Consider the following 23450-nt stretch of genomic DNA (forward strand, 5'->3'; position numbering starts at 1 on the left):
TTGCTCAGCTCCACCCCCAGAGCTTCTGATTTGATAGGTCTCAGGTGCACCCAAGAATCTGAATTTCTAAGAAGCTCACAAACGATACCAATGCTACTGGTCCTGGGACCAGACTTTGAGAATCCCTGGTCTATGCCAATCCTATCATTTCCTCAATGAACAAATTGAAGATCAGAGAGGTTAACACTATTTTCAACACTGAGTAAAACACCCCCCTGCCTGAATTAACTGTGAAAGAAAACTTAAACTACAGATACATGTAACTAACTCTCAGAAATGGAAATTCAGGTTTTGTTGGCTTCTTTGCTTATTTTAATTCAGGAGTATAAACCATACGACCGTCTTTGTTCTTACGTTTTCTCCTAATTTATTATCTCCTTTTGAAATTTAATCAAGAAGAACTCTGCCCCTCTCACACACATTTCATTTCTCCTGACCTTTTGTTTTTTTCCTTTCCACTTTGAAATTTGTCTTGTGCTTCGAAGTTGCTCAGAATATTTTCCAAAACATCATCTTGTGAATGGATCTGCTACAAACAGAGCCGATGGAGGCTCTAGTGATAGCTACCCAGACCCCTACGGAATCAAAGAGATACTTTTTTTTTTAAGGAATTAGAGATGATTTGTGAATCTGAGACTAGAGCATCCTTTGGTGAACTCCATCAGTCCATTTTTGATGTCAGTCACCAGTAGTAGAGCTTACTTGCAGTCAAACGTGGAAAACAGCCACAGTCAGGCATCCCTTAATGATGCGGATATGTTCTAAGAAATGCGTCGTTAGGCCATTTGTTGTTGTAGGAACATTCTAGAGCGTACTTACACAATCATAGATGGCATAGCCTACTAATACCTAGGCTGCATGGCACTAACCTTATGGGACCACTGACGTCTATTCAGTCTGTCGCTGACCACGTGTAGCTGTGCAGCACGTGACTATAATTTCTTCTCCTTGTCCTTCAAGGTAAAGCTCAAATGCCGTTTTTTCTGTGAAGTCTTCTGTGGGTCTGGCTCAAACCAGACCGTTTGTTCTTTTTTCTTCCTGAAAAACTTAGTTCACACTCCTACTGCATTCCCCATTATGCAGCATTGTGACCTTATTTTAAATGGCTGACTCACTGACCAGCCTCACTCTTATTAAGGAGTGGGGCTGAACATTCTTCTGTTTTATGCATATGGAAACAACACAATCCTTGAGACCTGGTTTGCTGAGCGAGTGAGAGACAGGGAGCCAAGTAGGAAGAGGTGTGAGCATTGAAGTCAGACGGACCTGTTTGGAGACCAAGTTCTTTTCCACCTATCACACAGTTCCCCGTTAGGCTCAGTGTCTTCATCTGTATAATGGGGAAATAATACTAGTGTCGTGCACAGTTGTGAAAAATTAATAAGATATTGAGTTAATGCATGCAAAGTCTTAGCACACTGCCTGGCTCGTGGAAAGAGCTGAATAAACATTAAATGAAAGTCAGACATTCACAGGCTCACTTTAACCCCTGGAGGGTTAGTTAAACTGAAATTGAACCCCTATCTTCCATAAGTTGTGGAAATCCAAAGGGCCCCCACCCCAATTTATATAGGGTCCTATGGGCTTGTGTCCTCATGAATTGTCTTGCCTCTGGGTCCTTTGCCTTAAAGTCTGCCTCTTTCTTTTTTCTTTTCTTTTTTTTTTTTTTTGAGGAAGATTGGCCCTGAGCTAACATCCATGCCCATCTTCCTCTAGTTTATATGTGGGAAGTCTGCCACACCATGGCATGATGAGCAGTGCAAAGGGCCACACCCCAGATCTGAACTGGTGAACCCCGTGCTGCAGAACTGGAGCACACGAACCTAACCACTATACCACCACCTGGCCCCAAGTCTGCCTCTTTCCTGACCTAGGCAAACCAGACAGGAAAACATGGCTCCTGCACCAGGTTGCACAAGAAACACGCAGATCATTTGTGAGCAAGTTAGATTCTACAGAGGGTTTAAAGATCCACAGAGACAGTCAGGATCTTCCACGATCTCTCCAGCTTTCCCCTTTCTTGCCCCGCCTCCACTGCCAGTTCTGCTTCTCACTCTCCTCCCCTCCTTCTCGCCTGAATTGTTTTTTCCCAATTAATCTTTCATTATGTAGAGCTCTTTAGCAACTGCTATGTCTTACCCTCCCAATCTTCCACAGCCAATCCCAATGAGAGGTTCCATAGAACCAAGTGTCTTCCTGGACCCACCTTCCTCAGAGGGGTTGAGCTTGACCATAGCAACTGCTTTATTCATTCCAGCTATGATTAATATTTACAAAGTTGTTACTGGTGAAAGAGCGAGAGAGTCACTATACGTCATTCTCCCTTTATTTCTCACCTCCTCTTGTGGAGTTAATGTAACCAGATTTCATTTATACACCTGTCCCACAGCCTAGAACTGGGTCCTTGTTACTCAGGATCCTTTGAATGCTGAAAGAAGAATTCATATCTATGATTTCCAGGCTTAAAGGCATTAAGTAAGAACCCAGGAAACCATCCAACTCAAACATATAAAATTACACAGAGAATATGTGCTATAATTTAAATATGGTATGCTGTCCTTGTCTGAGTTCATTGGATTTTTAAGTACTTAAAATACACAGTGACTATCCCTTTTCAATGTTCTGATATAGCATCTAATTTTGTAGAGAGGTTCAAACAATTTGAGGCTTCTTGGGTTTCTGTCTTTCTTCCCATTTGCCCCTTTACTCAAAGAAATGCTGTTTTCCTTCTTGTTAATGAACCAAACCCTCATCAGAGAAAAAATAAAACAAAATCACTATTTCCCCACCACCTTTGGGCTGGATAATTCCCATTTCATTTTCCAGAGAGATAAAGTTTCAAATGACTTCACTTAGAGAGTGTAGAAAACCAGAGATCTTAGTCATTTTGGGGAAAATAATGGCAGACTCTCTACAAGAAAAGAAACAAAAATTAATGACAAATCACATTAAAAGATGACAGACTACTTTAAGTGTGGGAAACGGACCTTGAAGACAAACAGTTTTGTGTGTGAACTTGATCAAAAGCATGATTCTCAGCTAATTTCTTGGTTCTAAATTAAATTATTGCTTTATAGACAAAAAATAGAGATATACACAATTCCCTTCTGCTCCTCTGGGTATATTCATCTTCTCTGTGAGTGCTTGTCCATACACTTAATGACTGCAGATAATGGATTTTAAAAGTGTATTTAAAAAGTGAAACCTCTTGAGACTCTATTTTGAATGGAAAATATCTCCCAGCAGATTTTATTTTCGAAAATTAAAGGCAACACATAGGCACTGAGATAACATTTAGGTAAGTGTCTGTGAGTCATTTTCCCCACTCTGCTGATTGTCTTGTAGCTAATCATGAAACTGAGAGTGCAGAATACATTGTGGATAAGTTGACTTGCCTACCACTCAGACAGCTTCGAGCAGGTCTCTTGAAAAATGTGGAAAAAAAGTGTGGCCTTGGCCAACAGCAGGGATCAGCAAACTTTTTCCGCAAATGGCCAGAGAATAAATATTCTAGGCTTATGAGCCAGATGGTTTCTGTTGCAGCTATTCAATTCTGCAGTTGTAGAGCAAAGGCAGCCAGAGATAGCATGTAAGCAAATACAGTGGCTCTGTTCCAATAATACTTTATTTACAAAAACAGGTAGCAGGCCAGATTTGATCAACAGGATACAAGTTCCTGACTCCTGGTTTAGAGGGACATGTGGTCATAAGCTGACTCACAAGTTCTTTGTTTCTCTCAGCTGATTTTAGGCCTTCATGTCAGCCTATATGAGTATGAATTCAGCTCATGGGTTGGGCATCTCAACTGAGCCCACTCTAGCAAGTTTCCAGTGCAACTTTGTCTACGCAGCCATAAAAGACCAAACACGGCAATGAAGCCCGTTTACCAATGTCATGATAGCATTGCCTTTTCAAAAGCTCTATACACACCCCAACTCCTGGTCCACAAGGTCAGATTAAGAATTTCAGTAAGAGTCCTGAGGCTCTCCACTGTCCATCAGCACAGGAGATGAAAAGAAAAGCAGAAAGAATGGCAAAAGCTCCAGTCAACCTTTCAAAGTCGGCTGCTAGCATGATATCTGGTATAGAAACAGTCTGACAGATCATAAACCAAGACGGATGCATTTAGAAAATATTTACTGAATTCCTACTATTCATCAGGCTCTGTGCTAGTACTAGGGACATGGAGTTACTAAGCTGACCAAGTCCTTGCAGGCATGAAGGTTTTATTCTGGTAAGAGAAAGGCACCACATGAGAGGGAGTATAGAAGGGAGCCCAGGAAGGGAGGAAGGAGTTGAACTGAGTTTCCGCTTTGAAAGCGGGACTCTGGTAAGCATTCGGGTTGTAGCACAAAGAAACATCAGCCTCATCCATATAAGCGTGTATTCATTCAACAAAACACGTGTGCCTGGTCTCTGCGGAGCGGTGGGATAGAATGGCAAGCGAGACAGTTCTTTCCTTCAAGAAACTCACAGTCTAGTAACGAGAAAAGCAAGGGAACGAGCAATTATAATTCGAGTTCCTAAGTACTCTGATAGACCGTGAAATTCACAGAAGAGGAAATAATGGCCAGTACTAGGAGACAATACCTAACCTCCCTATTCATCAAAAATATGCAAATTAACAATGTACTTTTTTTCCAACTATCCAATTGGCAAAAAATATTTACATCATATTATCTACTGTTAGTGTGAGGAAAGAGAAATCCAATATACTTTGGATTAGATTCCAAATTAAGACAATTTGTCAATGTCTAACTAAATTTTAAATGGGTGGTTCTTTTGAATCAGCAGTTTCCAAGATGTCTCAACTGTAGAAAAATACGTGCACATACACACAAAAAGGCAGGTATATAGGTGTTTACAGCTGCATGAGTAGCAGCTATGAAACAGGTAAAACCTAAGTGTCCAGCAATAGGGGACTGCTTTAATGATAGCATAGGCATACTAAGAGGTATTATTCAGTCATGGAAAAGAATGAAGTAGTTCTATATGAACTGATGTAAAAAAAAAAAGTTTGTAATAGCTATTAAGAGCAAAACTACTTATTGAACTGTATGTGGATGCATATGGTTTGTAAATTTGGTAGAATATGCATCAAATTATGTGGTTAATGGGACAAGTGAGGAAAGGATGGGATGGGAAATGGGTGCATTTCCCATTTCACTCTCGTGAAATTTTTAATTTTTTTGTATTTAAAAAATGACCGTTAAAATAACATGTGTTATAGGATGGGTGCACAGTAAAAGGATATCCACTGTGTAAGTTCATCCTTAATTCTAGAAGGGACTGCAATTCAGTTATCAATAGAATAACCAAATCTTCACCTTTGGAATTTGTTGGTTACTTTGAACACTATGTTTCTTTAAAGGGGGGAAAAAGTCATTCCTTTTTGCCTGATATTTTCCCAGGATATGTAAAGTCATATTCCTAGTGATGGTATCTGAAAATCAACATAATCCAAAGGTCTTCACAATGTTTGCAGTAAGACTCCAGCATCTTAGCATTTAAGTGTTTTCAGATTACATCCATTTAAACATCTGTGATTCATTATCGTAAATATCACAGTTGTGTGGGACCATATGCTTCAGCTTGCAGCCTATATATATAAAGAAAAAGCGCAGGCAATAAATCTCAGGAACCTTAGACTTGCTGTGGGTATGTGCAAAAAGAACATTTCCAGACACGTGGGTCATTCTATAATCACAGTAATATACTTGAGTTCCCATACAAGAATCCTTCAATTGCAAAAGTTGCCACTTTTGATGGAAAGCTATGATTTACATTTGGCTCATGCGCTTCCCGTGATAATTCAGGTATGGCGGAAAGCATCACAAAAGCCTTCAGTCCACTGGCTTTTACTTCTTAAGGGAATGAACGTGGGCTATTGTTGACGAGTAAAGAAATCACAGGAAAATGAGATACCTTTAACAAGTGACGAGACACTCTTGGCAGGCATCCTCCTCCATTCCCACGAGGCTGAAGCTAGAGAGGATGCCATATGGCATGAGGGAGGCAATAAAAATCTCTTGGCAACTGGAGAATGAATAGGCATGACCTATAGGGCTGATCATTTTCTTGCTTACATCAGAAACCCATATATGCATACAAGAATTAATTGTACTTCATGTATTGGAAGTCAGATCATTTTATTTTAATTTGCTGATAAGGTCTTGTCAACTAGACAGAACCAATTTGTAATCACAGCTGGTGAGCATCTCACCCACTGCAATTAGGGAGGAGGTGAATGAATTAATTAGTTACAACCAAAAAGAGTCCACTAACATTTCTGATTGCCAACTCTTGCCAGGGTTTGCAGTGAGTGTAGTCAGAGAGATGAAGATGAAGCTGTAGGAGGCCTTTGCCCACAAAGTGCGCAGGTTACCCAAGGATAGGTCTGGAGAAAATTGGGAAGGTGTGGAAGTCAGTGTTCTGTGGTCTGTTGCAGTTTGGTTGGCATCACTTCTGGTTATTATCAAGCCACCAACCTTATCAATACCTTGGGCATACCCTTTAGGAAGGATTCTCATTGTCACCTCAGACAGTGTACTTGAGCCCCCAAAGACTACTGTCTCCTGGAAACATTTCTAGACCCTCTCTGGAAGGCAGGTAGCGTAAGGCCACCTCTGCGTTAAAGCACTCTAGGTGTTCATAGGGAATAAAGGGTGGGCTCACTGCGTGGTAGATAGAAAATGCTCAAAATGACTCAAGATATTTTTTTATACAGAAAATGTTCATCCACACCCTGGCTAAAGATCATCTATGAGTTTTATGAAAATCAAACCATTCTGAAGATCATGGATCAAACTTCTGTGCTGTTTTTTTTCTCGCCATGATGTATTATTTACTCTGATCTGGGGATTTGTGATGACTGTAGTAGAAAAGCAGGGCGTTAGTCTGCAGAAAGTCCTAATCTCGAGTTTGTTGATAAAAGTTATAGCTAAGTCAATGATAGCAAATTCCAAACTTAGCTTTGTTTCAGCCTTTAAAGAGACCATACTAGTAAAAGCTCTTGAATACTTTCGGATGTTCTGGGGCTGAATAATAATCTGGCTGGCCCCCCTTCATGCATTTTCTTCACCCTTCTTCAGAGCTTAATTGTTCCCTAAACTTTGAACTTCAGGGTCTTCTAGCTTCTGCTCTATGGATTTTCTCCCTGATAGATTTAATCAGACTTCAAGATTCCACTTAACTCCATCTTTGACACCTCTTTCAGCTCTATACACAGACTGTTCAACTTCCTGTTAAGCCATATGCTCCTAGGCTATAGAATAACTTCTAACATTTACCTTGAATTCTGCCGTTCTGAAATAATCCACCCCCTGCCTCTTCCCCCGGGACCTGGAATAGGTCTCTGCAACACATGTAAAAAGCAAAGTTCCAGCTTTGCTACTTACAGATGTGTGACCTTAAGAAATTTTCTCAATCTCTCTGAGCCTCAATTTCCTCATCTATAAACTACTGTTTATAGAGGGACTGTTGGAGAGTTATAAAAAAAATAATATTTATCAAGTGTTTGGCCCACTGCCTGGCATATAGAAAATGTCCCATAAATGGTAACTATTATAGAAGATAGACATCAAATGTGAAAAATCAGCACCATTATGGTTTTGTAGAGTGACTTTAAGATCTAGGGAAATGCCCCAAATAATTCCCAAAGTATGTTTATATGAACCAGCACTCTTTGATGCCACAGCCATTTATAGTCACTGAACTAGGACAGACTGGGTGAATGATGACTTACCAGCATTCTCAGCTAGGTCATAAATCAAAGTCTGACATTTTGCAAATGTTTGATACCCAGCCAACTTATCCATTTTTGTGGATCAAGTAGGTTGGGAAACTAACCCAGGAAAGATTGGTTTGTTAAATTTTATGTGGGGAAAAGTCTCCTCTTCTTCACTCACTAATTCTTGGAGAATTTTTCAAATATAGGATTTGGAGAACACAGAGTGGTGTAATGAAAAGTGTGGAGTGTGATGAAACTGGGTTTGAACTCCAGTTCTATCATTAACCTTTGCACCACGGGCAACTCAGCCTCTCCAAGCACACCCTCATTTCCCCTTCTGTAGAACGGCTGAACTATCAGATGAGGATTGGGGTGAGGGGGTAGCACTTATTGAATGTCTATGATGTTCCTGATATTTTGTTAAAAGCTTAATGGTTAGTTGCTCTCCTCCCAGAATCCACCTTCCTCCTCCAGGTTGGAATGTTCACAGATCGTTGTTTACAGACTACTGCTTCAGATCATAGATTTTTAACCTTTTTTACAAAATGGGACCTTGTCTTCTCTATTCATGATAGCACTTATACATCTATTTCAATATTTAAAACTAAGAAGCTGATTCAATTCTTGGAAGACTCATTTCACAGGATTTCTGTTTGTTTGTTTGCTCATCTTGGACATTGTATTTATTTCTAAATGTTGGGTTACCACTGCTGCACTCCTACCTGCCTTCATCTCCAAGTCATCTTCATCCCTTCTAAAATCCAACAGTTTCTATGGAAGCCTAGAAAGAGAACACTTGATCATCCTGCTTAGTGTTCTAGGGAAGAGACTGAATTAAAACTAAAGGACCTTTAGATCCAAGATGCTCAGTTTTGCTAAATTGATAGTGGTCATCTTTAGAATTAGATCTTCAAACTCTCATAGACGATTAAAAAATTTGCTCACATGATTTGCATAGTTTTACTATTTGGTTTATGAATTAGTATCAATATTTACCTGAAAAGTTATAATTCATTCCTTCAAATGCTTTTAATGTGTTTCTGCATTCTTAAATATGGTTTTATTGTGACTTAAGGCCAAAACGTTGTCTAGAAGAACACGCTCAATTTTATAACAAAATATAGGAAAACTATACAGAAATTTGCTTTCTAAGCAATTTTCAGAGAGCACAACTCTTCAGTAAAGTGAGATATACTTGTTTATAATCCTTCACCTTGGATGCTTCCAGTAATGATGAGGCTGCTCATTGGTTGACTTTCTCTCGCTGCTAGACATAATTTATTGTATTGAACTATGATCTACTTGCTTGTAACTTCTACTCTGTGGTGATTTTTTGGTCTTTTGACACAATTAAGAAACGGAACACCCATTCTTCAACCGGACAGCCCTCCAAGGGATTGTGTGGTCCAACCTTCTAGATTCTGAATATCATGAAGGCAGATAATACACCCTATTCACCTTTTTGTTGGCATTTATCCCTTACTGCCTACAATCTTGCACATTGTAAGTGAACAAATGGTATTTTAATGGGTTAATGGGTGAATATGTTGAGATTTAGAATAATAGAATTTCCCAACTGTAAGAGACATCATCCAATGCTAGAATCTCTTCCACAACATTCCTGCTGAACAGTCATTTAGGTTCCACTTGAAAGTATCCAGTGACAAACAAATTATTTCATTCAAAATGAACTAGACTTTCCAAATGGTAACCCGAATTTCTTCAGGCTTTTGCAGCATTTGGTCAATAATGAGGGCATGCAAATATTAATGTTTGCACTGCACCTGCTTGTAGCCCCCACCTGCACAACTGTAGGACCTCAACCCACTCTCCTCCCTTCTGGTTACTTCTGGAAGACCGCAGGGAATCTCTCATACAAACTGACAGTTTATTTTTTTTCTGATCTCTCCTTCTGTTCTCTTTACTGATGAATATTCCTGGGAAGTTCTTGAAGGAAGTGCTTCCCCACTGCCCTCTGTGAGAAGGCTGCTTCTCAAAGTTTATCTCTAGGATCCCCAAGGCCACGAACCCCTCAAGATGTCAAAAGACCCTAAAGCTTCTTTAGTTTTTATGGCACCAGAGCAAAGCCAGGCTATATTCCATTCAGAAATGGGGCCAAGCCACCATTTACCACAACAGTTTGTTATTAAGGACCAGAGTAGTGGTGCTTGAGGTTACCTAAATCACCTGTGGTTTGTGATTCTTTGAGCTTGTATATATAGCTTAGTCTTTCCACGAACCACAGACCCATGGTGCCTGACCAGGAAGCCAATTTTGTGTTCTCCTCTCCAACTTCCTTCTGGTTCTAAATCTCTCTAGATGCCCACACAGAAGTTATCCTCCCTATAGGTTCCGTCCTCCCTGTGTATATCTGCTCATGCAATAGAGAAGAACTTGGGAAGTGACAGGACTGCCAGAGCATCAGACACAATCAAGATCTGCTTCTCAATTTAGGTCCATCCAGGACACCATGCCACATGTTTCCAGACAACTCTGACTGCAAGACTAAATATCATAAAAGCTGTAGTGAAGCAAATCTCTCTTCTCATTAACTTACCATATAGACACTCATAGGGCGGGAGACAGGTGTGCACATAATGACTAGATAAGTCAAAAACTAAGGGCTGTGTAAGAGACGTGCTAGTAATGTGAAGACACTGAGAGGGGATCTCTAAATTTGAGATTTGGTGATTCTCAAAGTTGCTGAATCTGAGATTCCTGTTTCGCTGATTGAGTGACTTTTAAATCAACTTACTCAAATCTTCACATGAGTTTGGGCCATCGTTCTCAGTTTTTTTCGGGGAGTTTCAAATTTGCTTAGCAGTCAAGTTGCAGTTCTGGTATTTATTCATTCAACAAACAGGGTTGAGCGTGTATTGTGTCAGGCGTCATGCCATATAAAGTAATCCCAATTTGAAATACAAATTCATAGTGATTATAACCACCATGGGATTGAGGATGTGCAGTATTCTTTCAGGAAACAATCTGCCATGTTTTAAAGAATCTATAACAAGAGGAAAATCTAAGACCCTGACAGAAAAGACTAGATTCAGAGCTAGCAGCTCAGTTTCTAATGGTAAGCAGAGAAAATCCCCTGAAAGCAGATGTGGGTTCTGTCTTTTTCTGAGAGGAAGCCCTTAAGGGTTTACATGGCCAAAATAGGTTTCTGCTGAAGATCACTTGATGGACTCATTCATTACGATCTCTTTGGCTAACATGATAGAACTGAAACTCTATTTTATCAAAGTTGGAATTGAAACATAAGATGATATTAAGACCGTTTTATGTGCATTCTGTACCTGTCAAATCTACAAAGTCTTTGGAGGTGAAATCCACTCCTGGATTAATCAGCCATGGTTAGGAACACGCCAAGAAACTTACAGAAGCTCTGCGGATGTCAGTGCTGACTCCAAGCCAAACAAAGAGCACAAGATACAGTTGAATGCATCCAGGAATCAGGAGGGTAGAATGAATCAAGGCTGGAGGATACGCCTGTTGTATCCTCCAGGGACCTGGCCCAGTGCGGGTGGGACTCAACATATGGTAATGAAAGCTTGATTGACTAGAATGCTTGAGAAATGAGAGTATTCAGGGAAACCAAAAGGAATGCTTTCTGTTTCTCTCACTTGGGCATGTCGAAAGAGCCTCTGGACTAAGCCCTGTGAGTTCCCTTAAAGGAAGTTGGCACCTCTGGACACCAGTGGGGATACTGAGGGATGTGAAAAGCAATTAAGTCTTGGTCTGTATCCTGGGGAGAGTCCATCTGATGTTTCTGAACTAAGTGCTACTTCAGTTATCAGAAAGGCATGCTTTCCATGCCCCAGCAAAGACTGCAGACCAACCAATGTGCAGGCCCTTCCTGCTAATGGAACAACTGAATTCTGTTTTAATAACTGGGCCAGGAGTACTGGGATAGCTCGTATAGTCTAAGGGAGAGCAAACAATTTATATTCTGCTGCACAGTCATTGCCTGGTCTGAGTGGTGAGCTGGAGCCAACTAGTGCTCTAACTCCTGAGAGCCAATTGTTAAGTTTTTAGGAAATCTGCAAGCCAGTTGAAGGCACATTGATAGCTGAAATCTTATTTAGAATATTTACACCATCGACATTGGCAAATGCTATAGATCAGGACTTTTTCTTTTATAAGGGTTGAAAAAAAAAAAAAAGCAGGAGGGCCCAAATGGAGTCACTTGTGCTAAGCCTCATGGCACCAAACTGAGATTTGGTACCTGACTTAATTATAGTTTCCACCTCTCCCAGGGGTGGAATCTTAAATGAGTCAATCTGGAATTACCTGGTGGGCACTAGGGAAGCCATCTTCCTGACAGACCCCTGCAGTCCCCTAAAGGAAGGTGACCTTGCCACAAACAGTTCGCTCTTTGCTAGTAACTTCCCTGTCCTATTTGCTTTTGTCTATAAAAGTGTTTGATTCTGTACAGCTCTTCTGAGCTCCTTTCTATCTGCTGGATGGGATGCTGCTCAATTCATGAATCATTGAATAAAGCCAACAAGATATTTAACATTTATTCAGTTGAATTTTGCTTTTTAATACCAGCATTCTACCGAAACAAACCACTCTCTTCTGTGTGCGAGCATAGATTGCTACAAGTAGATCCAAGCATATCTGTCTGTGAGAGGGATACAGCACCCAGGATGACTGATTCAGAGCCCACAGCCATACTGATCCACATACAGCCTTGCACGGGGTGTGCAAGTAGTCTGACCACCAACTCTGAGAGGCCCTCCCACCTATGTGCAGACCGATTTGCAAGTCTCTGTGAATGTATACAATGTATTTAGAACCATTTGCCCATCTAAGATGTGAGTGTATAGGTCACAGATTGACCCCAAAACACATAAGAATAGCACGAATTCCATATATTGGTTCACACCTATCTGCATGAGCAGGACTGCTCTATATTTTTCAGACAAATTTAAATTCATCTGCATTTTCGTATTTCCTCAGATCATAATACAGCTTAATTTGCTCCCTCCCACATTTCTAGATGGTAAGAAATCTATACTTTTGGGTTTTCATCCCTAAGAACCACATTCGAAAGAAAGAAAGAAGAAAGCATAAAATCAAGGTCAGGAAGATTAAGCCCCTTAATTCACGTGCCAAACTTCCCATTTCAATTGTGGTTTTGTCTCCTCGTTAAAGTTTGTCTTTTTGTGACATTTGCATTAAGCCCAGAGGACATTTTGAGTGGAAACACGCTGAAAGCATAATTGAAACTCTGAGTGGTGCCATTTGTCTAATTTGCATTTTCCCCCAGGTGGGGAGTTTTCAGTTTCCCCTTCCTTCTCCTGGGGTGTTCAAAGATTATCTCAAAGAATGATGTGCCATTGATTCCAATAAATCCCCATGTACAGTATATTATATGTATAATTTTATTTTCTTTCCAGAAGCTATTTTAAATGTCACCGTGATAAACTATGTAAGGAAGTCCTTTGCAGGTTCAGAATTGTGCAAATAGTTCATTTCCCCCTCAGACAGAGGTTTTGAATATTTATTCACAAGTTTAATTGTTTATTAGAATTTTTCCTTTCAATTATCTTCGTGGTGTCTTCCGAGCTACTTAGGAGGTTGTCTCTATAGAAACAAACATCTTTTAAATAGATAGACATAAACTATTCAATTCATCTTTAATATGTTCTTTGAACTCTGTGCCCTGAAACCTGCACTGGCTGGATCTCTGTTTAAAAGTTTGAGAATCATTGACGCTTTGGTTGCATCAAATTAATAAGAGGAGACGATGCTGGGCTGGTGCCATCAGTTGCACCCTTTCATAGGGAATTTAAGGTGAGACTATAATCAGTGGGGAGTATAGTCAGTTTTCTCCAGGAGGAAGAAGAAAAAAAGGGTGTGGGTGAATTATTTCTCCTTTGATTAAGTATTTATATATTTCAGATACCAAAGTCACTATCATTGACACAGTCTAGATTTCTGCCTTTTCTAAGGTTTGTGTCTTTCTCAAGCCCGCGTTAGTTAGGTTAGATATATTATTTCAAATATCAGACGCCCTCCTAGATTATATCAGATAATCATATGTGATTAGATCAGATCCCTCCTAGATTAAAAGCCTGAGAAGGGTGGAGCTGGGCATGAATTTGTCTCAGTGAGGGATATGCAGAAAGGAATGTAGCCCAGGCCAGCATTTACGGAGGGGAGAACTCACATCATTGTAAGGGTTTTAGTGCGTATAAGGACAAACATGTTTTTATTTGACTCCTTAGATGTATTTTAACATTATTAGAAAAAAATACATCTGACACATCCAATGTGTATTTTAAAGGTTTATCTTCAAATAATTTTATAAATAAATAATGTGACACAATTAAAAGAAATATATTAGGTGGATAGTAGATCAAGGGTGAAGGTGTGGTGACATTGTGAGGCTGGAAGCTGAGTGAATGAAGAAAGGAAGACAATCACCAGGCAGATTAGCATGAACTAACTGTGTGGCTTTGACCTCATCCAACCTCACCACTCACCTCTCAGTTTCCAAATGGGAAAATAAAAGTACCGACCTCAGATTGATAATGTGAAAAATCATTGCAATAATGAGTGTAAAGCTCTCAGTGTAGTGTCATTCTTTTAGGAAAAGTAATACCTTAGATTTGTCCGAAGTTATCTTTACAAATAGTCCGTTTGAAGAATGTTTAGTGAAACTTTGTTGAGCCTGTTGTGGACAGGGCACTGTAATATCACTCCTTTGATGTCATTTTTCCTTCGCAATCTCTCACGTGACATAGGCAGGGCTTTGCCAAGAAAAGTGGGAGAATTCAAAGATGAGTGAGACTGGATCAGAATCATCTGCCTCACTTCTTTAGCCTCAGCCGAGATGCCTATAGTAACCATCTCCATGGTAACCGCACATGGCCCAGCAGGCTGGAGCACAGGTACCTGACTAGAAAGAGGTAGAAGGACCCAGAAGGCAGGCAGAAAACCAGCTGGAAGAAGGAAGCTATGTAGGGAAAGGAAAAGGCAACTTCCTTCATGCCCAGAATTACAGGAATAATGATGATAATGATGATAATAATTCTTATTCAATTAGCATTAAGATCTGCCCTAAGTGCATTAGGCCTGTAGGTACATATTATTTTGTTTAATGCTCACCATAAGACTTATAGCATCTGTGAGGGAGGTAATATTATTTGTCCCACTCTCCAGATGAAGACATTGAGGTGTAAAGAGGATGGATGGTTTGCCCAAGGTCACAGGGCTGCTGCACATGAGCCAGGATTGGAAAAGGGTTTAGAAACCTACTGTTAAAACTGCCCTTTCTTAGGGCGTGGCAATAGCAATTCCCGGCTTGCTAGGTCCCCCACCGCCTCTCTATACCAGGAATGGCTGGGAAATGTGGAAACCTGGCATCTTGACAAGTAATTCATTGTCTGAGGTCCTGGTTCCTGGCCCTGGCTGAGTCACATTTAGGCTAGGGAGCTTTAAAGAGATGCTTGTGGACCCAGCCCAGCCCAGTTATATGAGAATCTCGGTTGGGGGTTGGAGCAACTATCGCTATTTTTTTTAAATGCTCTCCAGGTGATTCTCACAGCCTTGAAAAAGAACCACAGTCTACAGCATCTGCTCTTGAATTGGTAAAATGTGTCTAAAATAAACAAAGGCCCAATTATGTAAACCGTAGTTATTTGATACAGCAGTTTGGGAAGGAAGCTAGAATATATTGAGTGCCTACAATGTGCCAGGTCCCGAATGCAGATCTGTTCTGTCAGTAGGCCCTCATTGGTACCTCTGACGATACTGGAGGGATAAGTGAGTGGCCTTTGGGGTGCCCCAACTGCCCTTTTCCCTCTCATTCATCCCTTCCTGGGAAATAGATGTGCTGAGAGCTTGAACTCTAGAGGCAGCCAGATCAGACTGGGGACAGGTTCTTGTTTTTTCTGGATGTGTGATCTTGAGCAAGTTAGTCAATCTTTCCGAAGCTCTGTCTCTTCTCCTGTAAAATGGAAAATGATGCTTATAGATTATGCATTCTCAGTGGGGCTATATTGCCCCCAAATGGATGACATGGATTCTTGGGGGAGAGGAAAAAAATTGTACTTTGTGGGTGTGTAAAGCATAGCTATACATGCAGAAAATAACCAGATATGCAGTATTTCTATGACATTAAAGTTTCATGAGAGTGGTGGCAATTAGGCAAAATTTTTAAAAGGCTCCTGGGGGGTAGATAATAATAAAAAAAAAGTTGAGAATTGCTGTTGTAGATTAGAATTGCTATGAGGCTAAAAGGAGAGACTCAATGTACAGTCCTTGGCACAGAACCGAGCACTCAGATGCCACTCAATAAATGGTAGACGTTGTTACTGTTATGGGTCAAAACATTCATTAATGCAACATGCACACACTGATCCCAGCTATGCTTTGGGGATTTGCACAGATTTATTGGGATTATGGAGAAAGATAAGACACCACCCCTGTCTTCACCAATGAGCTAAGTCAAAGCTAAGCACGGGGAGGCTAAGTGCTCTCATGAATGGAAGCATAAAGAGCCTGGGAAGTCAGGGAAGAGCGTGGTTGAGTCCTTCCTTTCCTACCCATCCCTAGTACTGGGCTCAGCCAGGACAAGAGGTGACTAGGGGCCTTTGTTCTCAATTCCTGGCCTTGCCTGCAGCATCTCCTGCTCCCAGCATGGAAGAGGTACCCCACTCAACCAGCACTAGAGCATCATTTTTCCCAAGGAGAGTAATTGAGTTTAGTGGAATTGTTATTGATGGCCTGCTGTACGGAAAAGCATGCTGTTCATTGCTGGAGACATAGAGATGAATAAAAGAATAAGTCCACTTTTGATCTTGGTTCTGATGGGGAAAACAGATATGTAAAGTAGATATGTTTATGCAACATGATATAAAAGGTCCTATGTACAGGGAACTCTGGGAACACAAAGAGAGTGTTTGGAGAAGTTGCTTGAGCTGACTCTTAAAGAATGATTAAGAGTTAACCAAGTGAGGAGGGTGGGAAGTATTTTCCACACAGGGGAGCAATATGAGCCATGGGGCAGGAAAGGACAATAGGTGTAGGCAGGCTCAGGTGTGGGCAATGTGCAAGGTACCCAGTGAAGATGGAGGCCAGAGGGGAGGCCGGTGGGCAGCCAGGACATGGAGAGCCTTGAGTGCTGGCATCATTTGCAATGGGGGACCATAGTTGTCTGAGAGTCAAGTGAAGACAAGTTGGTTCTGTAGTTGCGAAGGGAGGATCCAAAGCTTCCTTCAAGAACTTATTCTTTATGTGGCCTTCCAGGTCCCACATTTCCCAGGCCCGTGTTATTTCTACTCTCTTTTCCTTGCTTTCTCCCTTGCTCTCTGTGCCCATGTCACTGGCTTTTTTGCAGTTCCATGAATGCCACAGGACCTTTGCCCGTGTTGTGATTCTGTCTGCCTGGAATATGTCCCCTATTACTAATAAGGAGTTAATGTCTGGGTTAATGTCTGTCTCCTCTACTAGACTTCAAGCCAGGGACTGTGTCCATCTTTGCTCAACCTCAACATCTAATATAATATAGGCTCTTAGTAAATATTTGTGGAAGGAAGGAATGGATTTAAGAGAGAAAGGAAGGAACGAAACAAAGAAAGAAGGAAGGAAGGAAGGAGGGGAGAAAGAAGGAGAGGAAAGAAGGAGGGAAAGAAGGAAGGAAGGAACTAGAAACCCCCAAAATTTTTGTATGCCTTCTTTTCTCCCAGTCCTCCCCAGCTGAGACTGTCTTCCGTGATCCTGCCTGGGGGCCAGGGCCAGAACCAACATCCTGGCAATCTAGGCAACATGGTCCCAGTGGGCCTGTCATTTGAGCAGTGTGCCTCCAGTGGATGAATGCTAATTGATGATGACAATGAAAGCAACCTTCATGTCTCTCCTTCACAGTTCACTTCCAAAACTGAGACCAGGCATGCCCAGTTAATCTTGGCTACCAAGATGGTCAGAGAAAGTTAGCAAGTATTTGAGAACTGAGACTCCCACGAGGCCAATTGCATGTCCATACAGAGATGCCCTAAAGCTGACTGAGTAGCCAGAAAAGGCACTGGAGCCCTGAAGCAGAGAGATCTCAAGGTGGCACCATGAGATGCACTTCAGGGCTGGGTGGGAACATGGGAGCAGGACTGAACTGGGTGCTCATGTCCTTGTATTCAGATTCTGATGGGATGTCAGGAAGGGTGTTTTCTACATGGGGCTTTGTCTTTATTGAAACATGTAGTAATGAAAGGCAAATGGACCACGGTTCAAATCTTGATTTCGTCATTTACAAACTGTGTGTGTTAGGCACCTTCTTTGCCCTCTCAAGCCTCAGGTACCTTATCTTTAAACTGTGTGTGGGGGGTATCAAAATAGTACCTCATTCATTGTCATTGTAAAGATTAAATAAGACGATGTATGTAAAATGCTTAGCACTGAGCCTCCTGTGTGGAAAGTGGTCAATTCACATTAACTATTATCATTATCAGCTAATATGATTATTATCACCATAAGAATTATCTTCCCAGGGACTAGCCCTATGGCCAAGTGGTTAAGTTCACATGCTCTGCTTCGGTGGCCCAGGGTTTTGTCAGTTCAGATTCTGGGCACGGACCTAGCGTGGCTCATCAGGCCATGCTGAGGCGGCATCCCACATAGCACAACCAGGAGGATCTACAGCTATGTACTGGGGGGGCTTTGGGGAGAAAAAGAAGGAAAAAGAAGAGATTGGCAACAGATGCTAGCTCAGATGCCAATCTTTAAAAACAAAAATAAAATTTTTTTAAATTATTTTTCTACAATAGAAAGATCAGCTTAGTTCATCAGACATTTATATGGCTTTAACGGTATACTCAGACCTATGTAGATGTTGTCACCAAAAGACACACAAGAAAGTTCCTACTAACAATATTTTAAGAACCCCAAACTGGAAATAGCCCAGATGCCCATCAACAGTAGCATAGATAAGCTCAGTATAGCCATGTGCTGGAATACTATATTAGGATAAACTGCTTTCACTCACAGCCACATGGATGAATCTCACAAACAGAATGTTGAAGGAAAGAATCCACACACAAAAGAGCACAGTGTAGGATCAGTGCAAATGCAGGTGGAACCAATCTCTGGAATTACAAGTCAGCAGAGTGTAGCCTCCGGTGGGGAATTTTATTCATCAAGGTGGGGAAGGGGGACTGGAATATTTTGCATCTGAGCCTGGGCTCCGGGTATACGAGTGTGCCTGCTTGGTGAAAGTTCACCAAGTTGTGCATTCTGATTTATGCACTTTTCTGAATCTATGCTGTGTTCAGTTAAAGATTCACTAAACAAACAAACAAGCCTGTTCAGCAGAGAGGTAAGAAAACAAAAGCAAGGTGGGAGAAGAAAGCAAGTAGTACAATTCTGTGCTTACCCTCAAAGACAGCTGATTTTCCCTATTCCTTCCCACATGTGACTTAGCCATTCAACTATAGGAATTTCACTCACAGCTCTCCAGCCACTGCCTTAAGCTGGGCCATCGGTACAACACTGGACTAACTGGTTTTCTTGGCTTCTCTTCTTCCCTTCTCCAAACCACTCTCTAGAACCCAGAGCTACTAAATTAGAATCTCTGGATCAGGTCTTTGGGATTTTTAAAACTCTACCGTGTGATCCTGATGCACCCCACCCTTGGGAAGCACTGTTTTCCAGTGGAACCAGAAGACACACCTGACTTTGACCCATTCCAAGCTAAAAATAGTCCAAGGCGACTGAATAGTGCCCTAACTTAGTGGCATTTCCCAATTTGTCCCAAGGACATGTTCATCTCTATTTCCAGCCTCTCCTTCTTCATCCCAACATCTCTGCCCCATTTCAAATTTACCTCTGATCCAGCTGCACCAAGTTAGTTTTCTTTCTCTGAGTCCATTTTGTTGTTTCACCACCACCCCCATGCCTTGAGTAATGTAGAATGCCCCCCACCCTCATGGGGGCCTTCTAATTGCCCACTCATTCTTCATAAACTGGCTCAAATATTGTCTCTGTGAAGCTGTCCATCAAGGCTCCTGAGCTCTCTGGTTCAGCCACAGCACCTCATACATACAGGATTAAAGCATGTCCCTCAAAGTCACTCTTCCCTACCTGACTGTAGGCTTCACTCACCACACCCAAGGACGGGGATGCAGTTCTGTTTATCTCTGCATCCTAGGTGCTTCGCACCTGCCTGGGGCATGGGAGGTGATCAAAGACCTGATCAAATGAAGTCCTTCAGCACAATCCAAGCCAAGGGGCTACAAGGGGGTGCTGCGGGATACGGGGGAGAGTTTGAGGATCTGGGGTGGGATGTGGTAATCCACATTTAATGGTCAGAGATACCTCCAGGACTAAGGTGCCCAACCTACTCATGCTCTTTCTGTTTTTGTTTGTTTTGTTTTGTTTTTCCTAGTGACCTTCAGTGACTGTAAGGGAAATGACAAGCTACGCTATGAGGTTTCAAGCCCATACTTCAAGGTGAACAATGATGGCAGCTTAGTGGCCCTGAGAAACATAACTGCAGTGGGCAAGACTCTGTTCGTCCACGCCCGGACTCCTCATGCAGAAGACATGGCAGAACTCGTGATTGTTGGGGGGAAGGACATCCAGGGCTCCTTGCAGGTAACACAGCTCTTTGGGATAAATTGGATCCAAGGAGAAACATTGGGGTCTGTACGTCTTATGTGGAAAATGAATCTTTGGTTTATTATTGTCCAAGATTCGTTTGTTGTTGCAAATGACAAAAAACCAACTCTAAAAACTATGGAGAGTTGGGAATTTATTGGCTCATGTGACAGATGTTTTAGAGATAACTCTGCCTTCAGGCATGGGTATGTACCAGTGCCCAGATGTGACATCAGCTTTGCTCCTTATCCATCTTGTGATTCTATTTTCCTTCTGTTGGCTTCACTCCTAGACAGTTACATCCCTCCCTGCCTCACATTGTGGAGGTCTCGGCAGCCCCACATCATTCTCCCAGTCTGAAGTTGCCTGAGAGAACATCTCTTCCTGATAATGCCAATGAAAGCTTGAAATCAGATCTCATTGGCTCTCGTTACATCAAGCACCCATCCCTGAACAATCCCTATGTCCATTGGGCCATGATGCTCTGGTTGGCTAAGTCTGGGTCACATGCCTTGTCCTGAAGCCAGGATGGAGTCAGCCCCACCTAAAATATATAGACTGAGAGTGAAAGATGGCTAATTACTCAAAGTAAAATAACATGCTCTCATCCAAGGAAGGGAAATGGATTTGGGGCAGGCAGGACCACAGTGGCCGCTGGAGTTGTATAGCTGGCTAGGCAATTGTTGCATATGGCACTGCTCCTTTGCCATGCACTGGTGCCCATTCCTTTCCAAAAGCACAAGTATGCTGATCCTTGCACCCACACACAGGTGCAGGTGCACAGAGTGCCACAAACTACCCTGCTGGTTTCCTGACTGTCATTCAGAGACTTTTTGCTACAATGGACTTACCTACGCCTTCTTCCCCAGGAGCTCAGAAACTCTGTGGCTTCTTGGTTATAGAAAGGGAAGGCACACAGCAAGACCCTGGAAAAATAAGAACAATAATAATGATGTGTACCCAGCTTGGTGTGGGGCCAGCTTGGTGTGCTAGCCTTTTTCTCCCACCTGGTGGCTTCCTGTTACCCAGTTTTTCAAAGCCTTGATTCTTGCTGCCTTTCTCCATCTGCCACACTCCCCATAACCCTGCTTTATCTGCTAATTTTGTTCAGTGGTGGAGTGTGGGTGGTGGAGTGAACACCAATTCCCCGGTTGGAAAGCAGAGACAGTACAACTGGCAATATGAGTGTTGCTTTCCTGCCAGCATTTTCTGTGTACCATCTTGAAAGAATCATATAACTTTTTTTTTATCTGAAGACTAGAGGGGTTAAATGGTCTGGGATGGCAAATAAGTGGCATGTGCATTGCCCCACTCTGTCACCGTACTCATGACAGATATTGCTAATCACCCCTGGCTTGACCTGAGTATCTTTCCCAATACAGTGCTTCTGGAAGCTACTATCCGTTGATCACTTAGAAGTGTTTCCAGAGATGGCATCTATTTGCCATCCCTGGTCTGGACAAACTTCATAACTCCCCTTTGTATCTGTGAATCTGTGAGTTAAGGGTAGATAGCAAGCTAAAAATGAATCCATGTTGTGCCACTGATGTTTTCAAAGAAAAGAGGATATTGGTGAATACATACCAGTGTGGGAACCCATTGGCACCACAAAAGCAAACTTTCCTTTTACTTAGCCATGGTCATTTTCACAGTATCTCACTAACTCATGATATAAATGACTTGGCAAATATCCAGAGCAACAAAATTTCTAGGATGTGCAACACAGGATACGTCTCAGGAGCAAGTGCTGGCGCGGAGACTCACGTAAGGGGGTTTGCATGTGGGATGGAATGTGTTTGGATGGATGTTGTTCATCATGATTGGTGGCTCATCTTTAAATCTAGAAATGACAATATCATAATATTTAGCTTAAAGTAGAGCAGAAGGGATTCTGGGCACTTCTCAGGGCAAACACCACCTTGACAGGCTGGGGTATCCAGGGTTCAATATGCAGAGACTGGGCCTTGAAGAGCTGGTCTCTTGAGTCCCAGAAAGAAACCCTTCTGGAGGCAAAGCCCCTCAGAGCCCTGACCGTTTCTAATTTGCCGCCATCTGAGCACATTGTCGACAAAGCCTGGCTGTGATTGTTTGCTTCTTATAAAGCATGGTGAAGGCTGCTGTGCCATTCAGTTTGCCAGACTCCAGCAGAACGGGGCATTCATCTCCCGCCTCCAGTAATTTTATGAGGTTTGAAAATAGGCCTTGTGAAGCTGCCCAGATGTGTCTGTAATAAAAACTCCAAAAAAAGAGAAAAGAAAAAGGAAAGCATAGGAAAACAAAATTGCTAGCCAAAGAATCCCTCTGAAGAGAGCAAAGTCCTTAAGAGATATTCAGTTGGTATTTTTGAGGCCCTACTGTGTGCGTCTAAGTGAGCCAGCTGCTAGAGAGAGGGAAAACAATGAGCACATGAGTCAGCTCACTTCCCGACTGGCGAGGGACAATGAACATGTGTGTTGATTCAGTTCCAAGCAGGGAGGCAGTGGTGGTTGCTGCTCTGTGCCTTTAGAGAAGGGAAGCTGAGCTTCCTTCTGTAATGACAGCCAAAGCTTTCATGATGCTCACTGTGTGCCGGGTGCTGCTCTCATGGGCCACAAATGCTGACTCCTTTATTCTCCCTACCACCCATGAGGCACATGCTACTGTCCCCATTTTACAGATGGGGAAAACTGAGGTACAAAGAGGTGGGTGAGAACCTATATTGTTTAGGGGGACTCTCTTACATGTGTGCATCTCAGTGTGTGCTTTAATGTACATTATTTTTAACCCTTACAGCCTCCCTGTGGGGCTGCTGACATTATCCCTTACTACAGATGTAGGAACTTGGCCATGATCCCCTAGCTTGAAATTGGCAGAAATGAGATTGAAAGTCTAGCTTTTCTGTCCAAACATCCATTCTCCTTTCTGCCACTTTGCTTGCCAGGAGGCTGTGCCATCTGGATGGCTGGGGCCACCGTCCATGGATCAAGAGATGAGGGAATGAGTTAAAGCAATACAGTAGAAATGGAGGAAAATAACAAATGGAAGCTGTGCTTTGAAGGAAGAGCGAGCCAAGATTCAGTGTCTGGATGACTCCAAATTGTTTAACCTAGGAGGATGGGGATGGATTGGACCAGTCAGAGAA

At 42.1% G+C, this 23450-nt stretch overlaps 1 protein-coding gene across 1 annotated transcript in view; it reads left to right on the forward strand.

The window, feature by feature from the left end:
* CDH13 (cadherin 13) overlaps window positions 1-23450 on the forward strand; it is a 993386-nt gene that overhangs the window by 352731 nt on the left and 617205 nt on the right. Inside the window, 1 exon segment of the mRNA NM_001109812.1 lies at window positions 20118-20326. Coding sequence (NP_001103282.1) covers window positions 20118-20326 — 209 coding nt within the window.

This window comes from Equus caballus, chromosome 3 (genome assembly GCF_041296265.1).
Source record: "Equus caballus isolate H_3958 breed thoroughbred chromosome 3, TB-T2T, whole genome shotgun sequence".
In the NCBI taxonomy this organism is placed as follows: domain Eukaryota; kingdom Metazoa; phylum Chordata; class Mammalia; order Perissodactyla; family Equidae; genus Equus; species Equus caballus.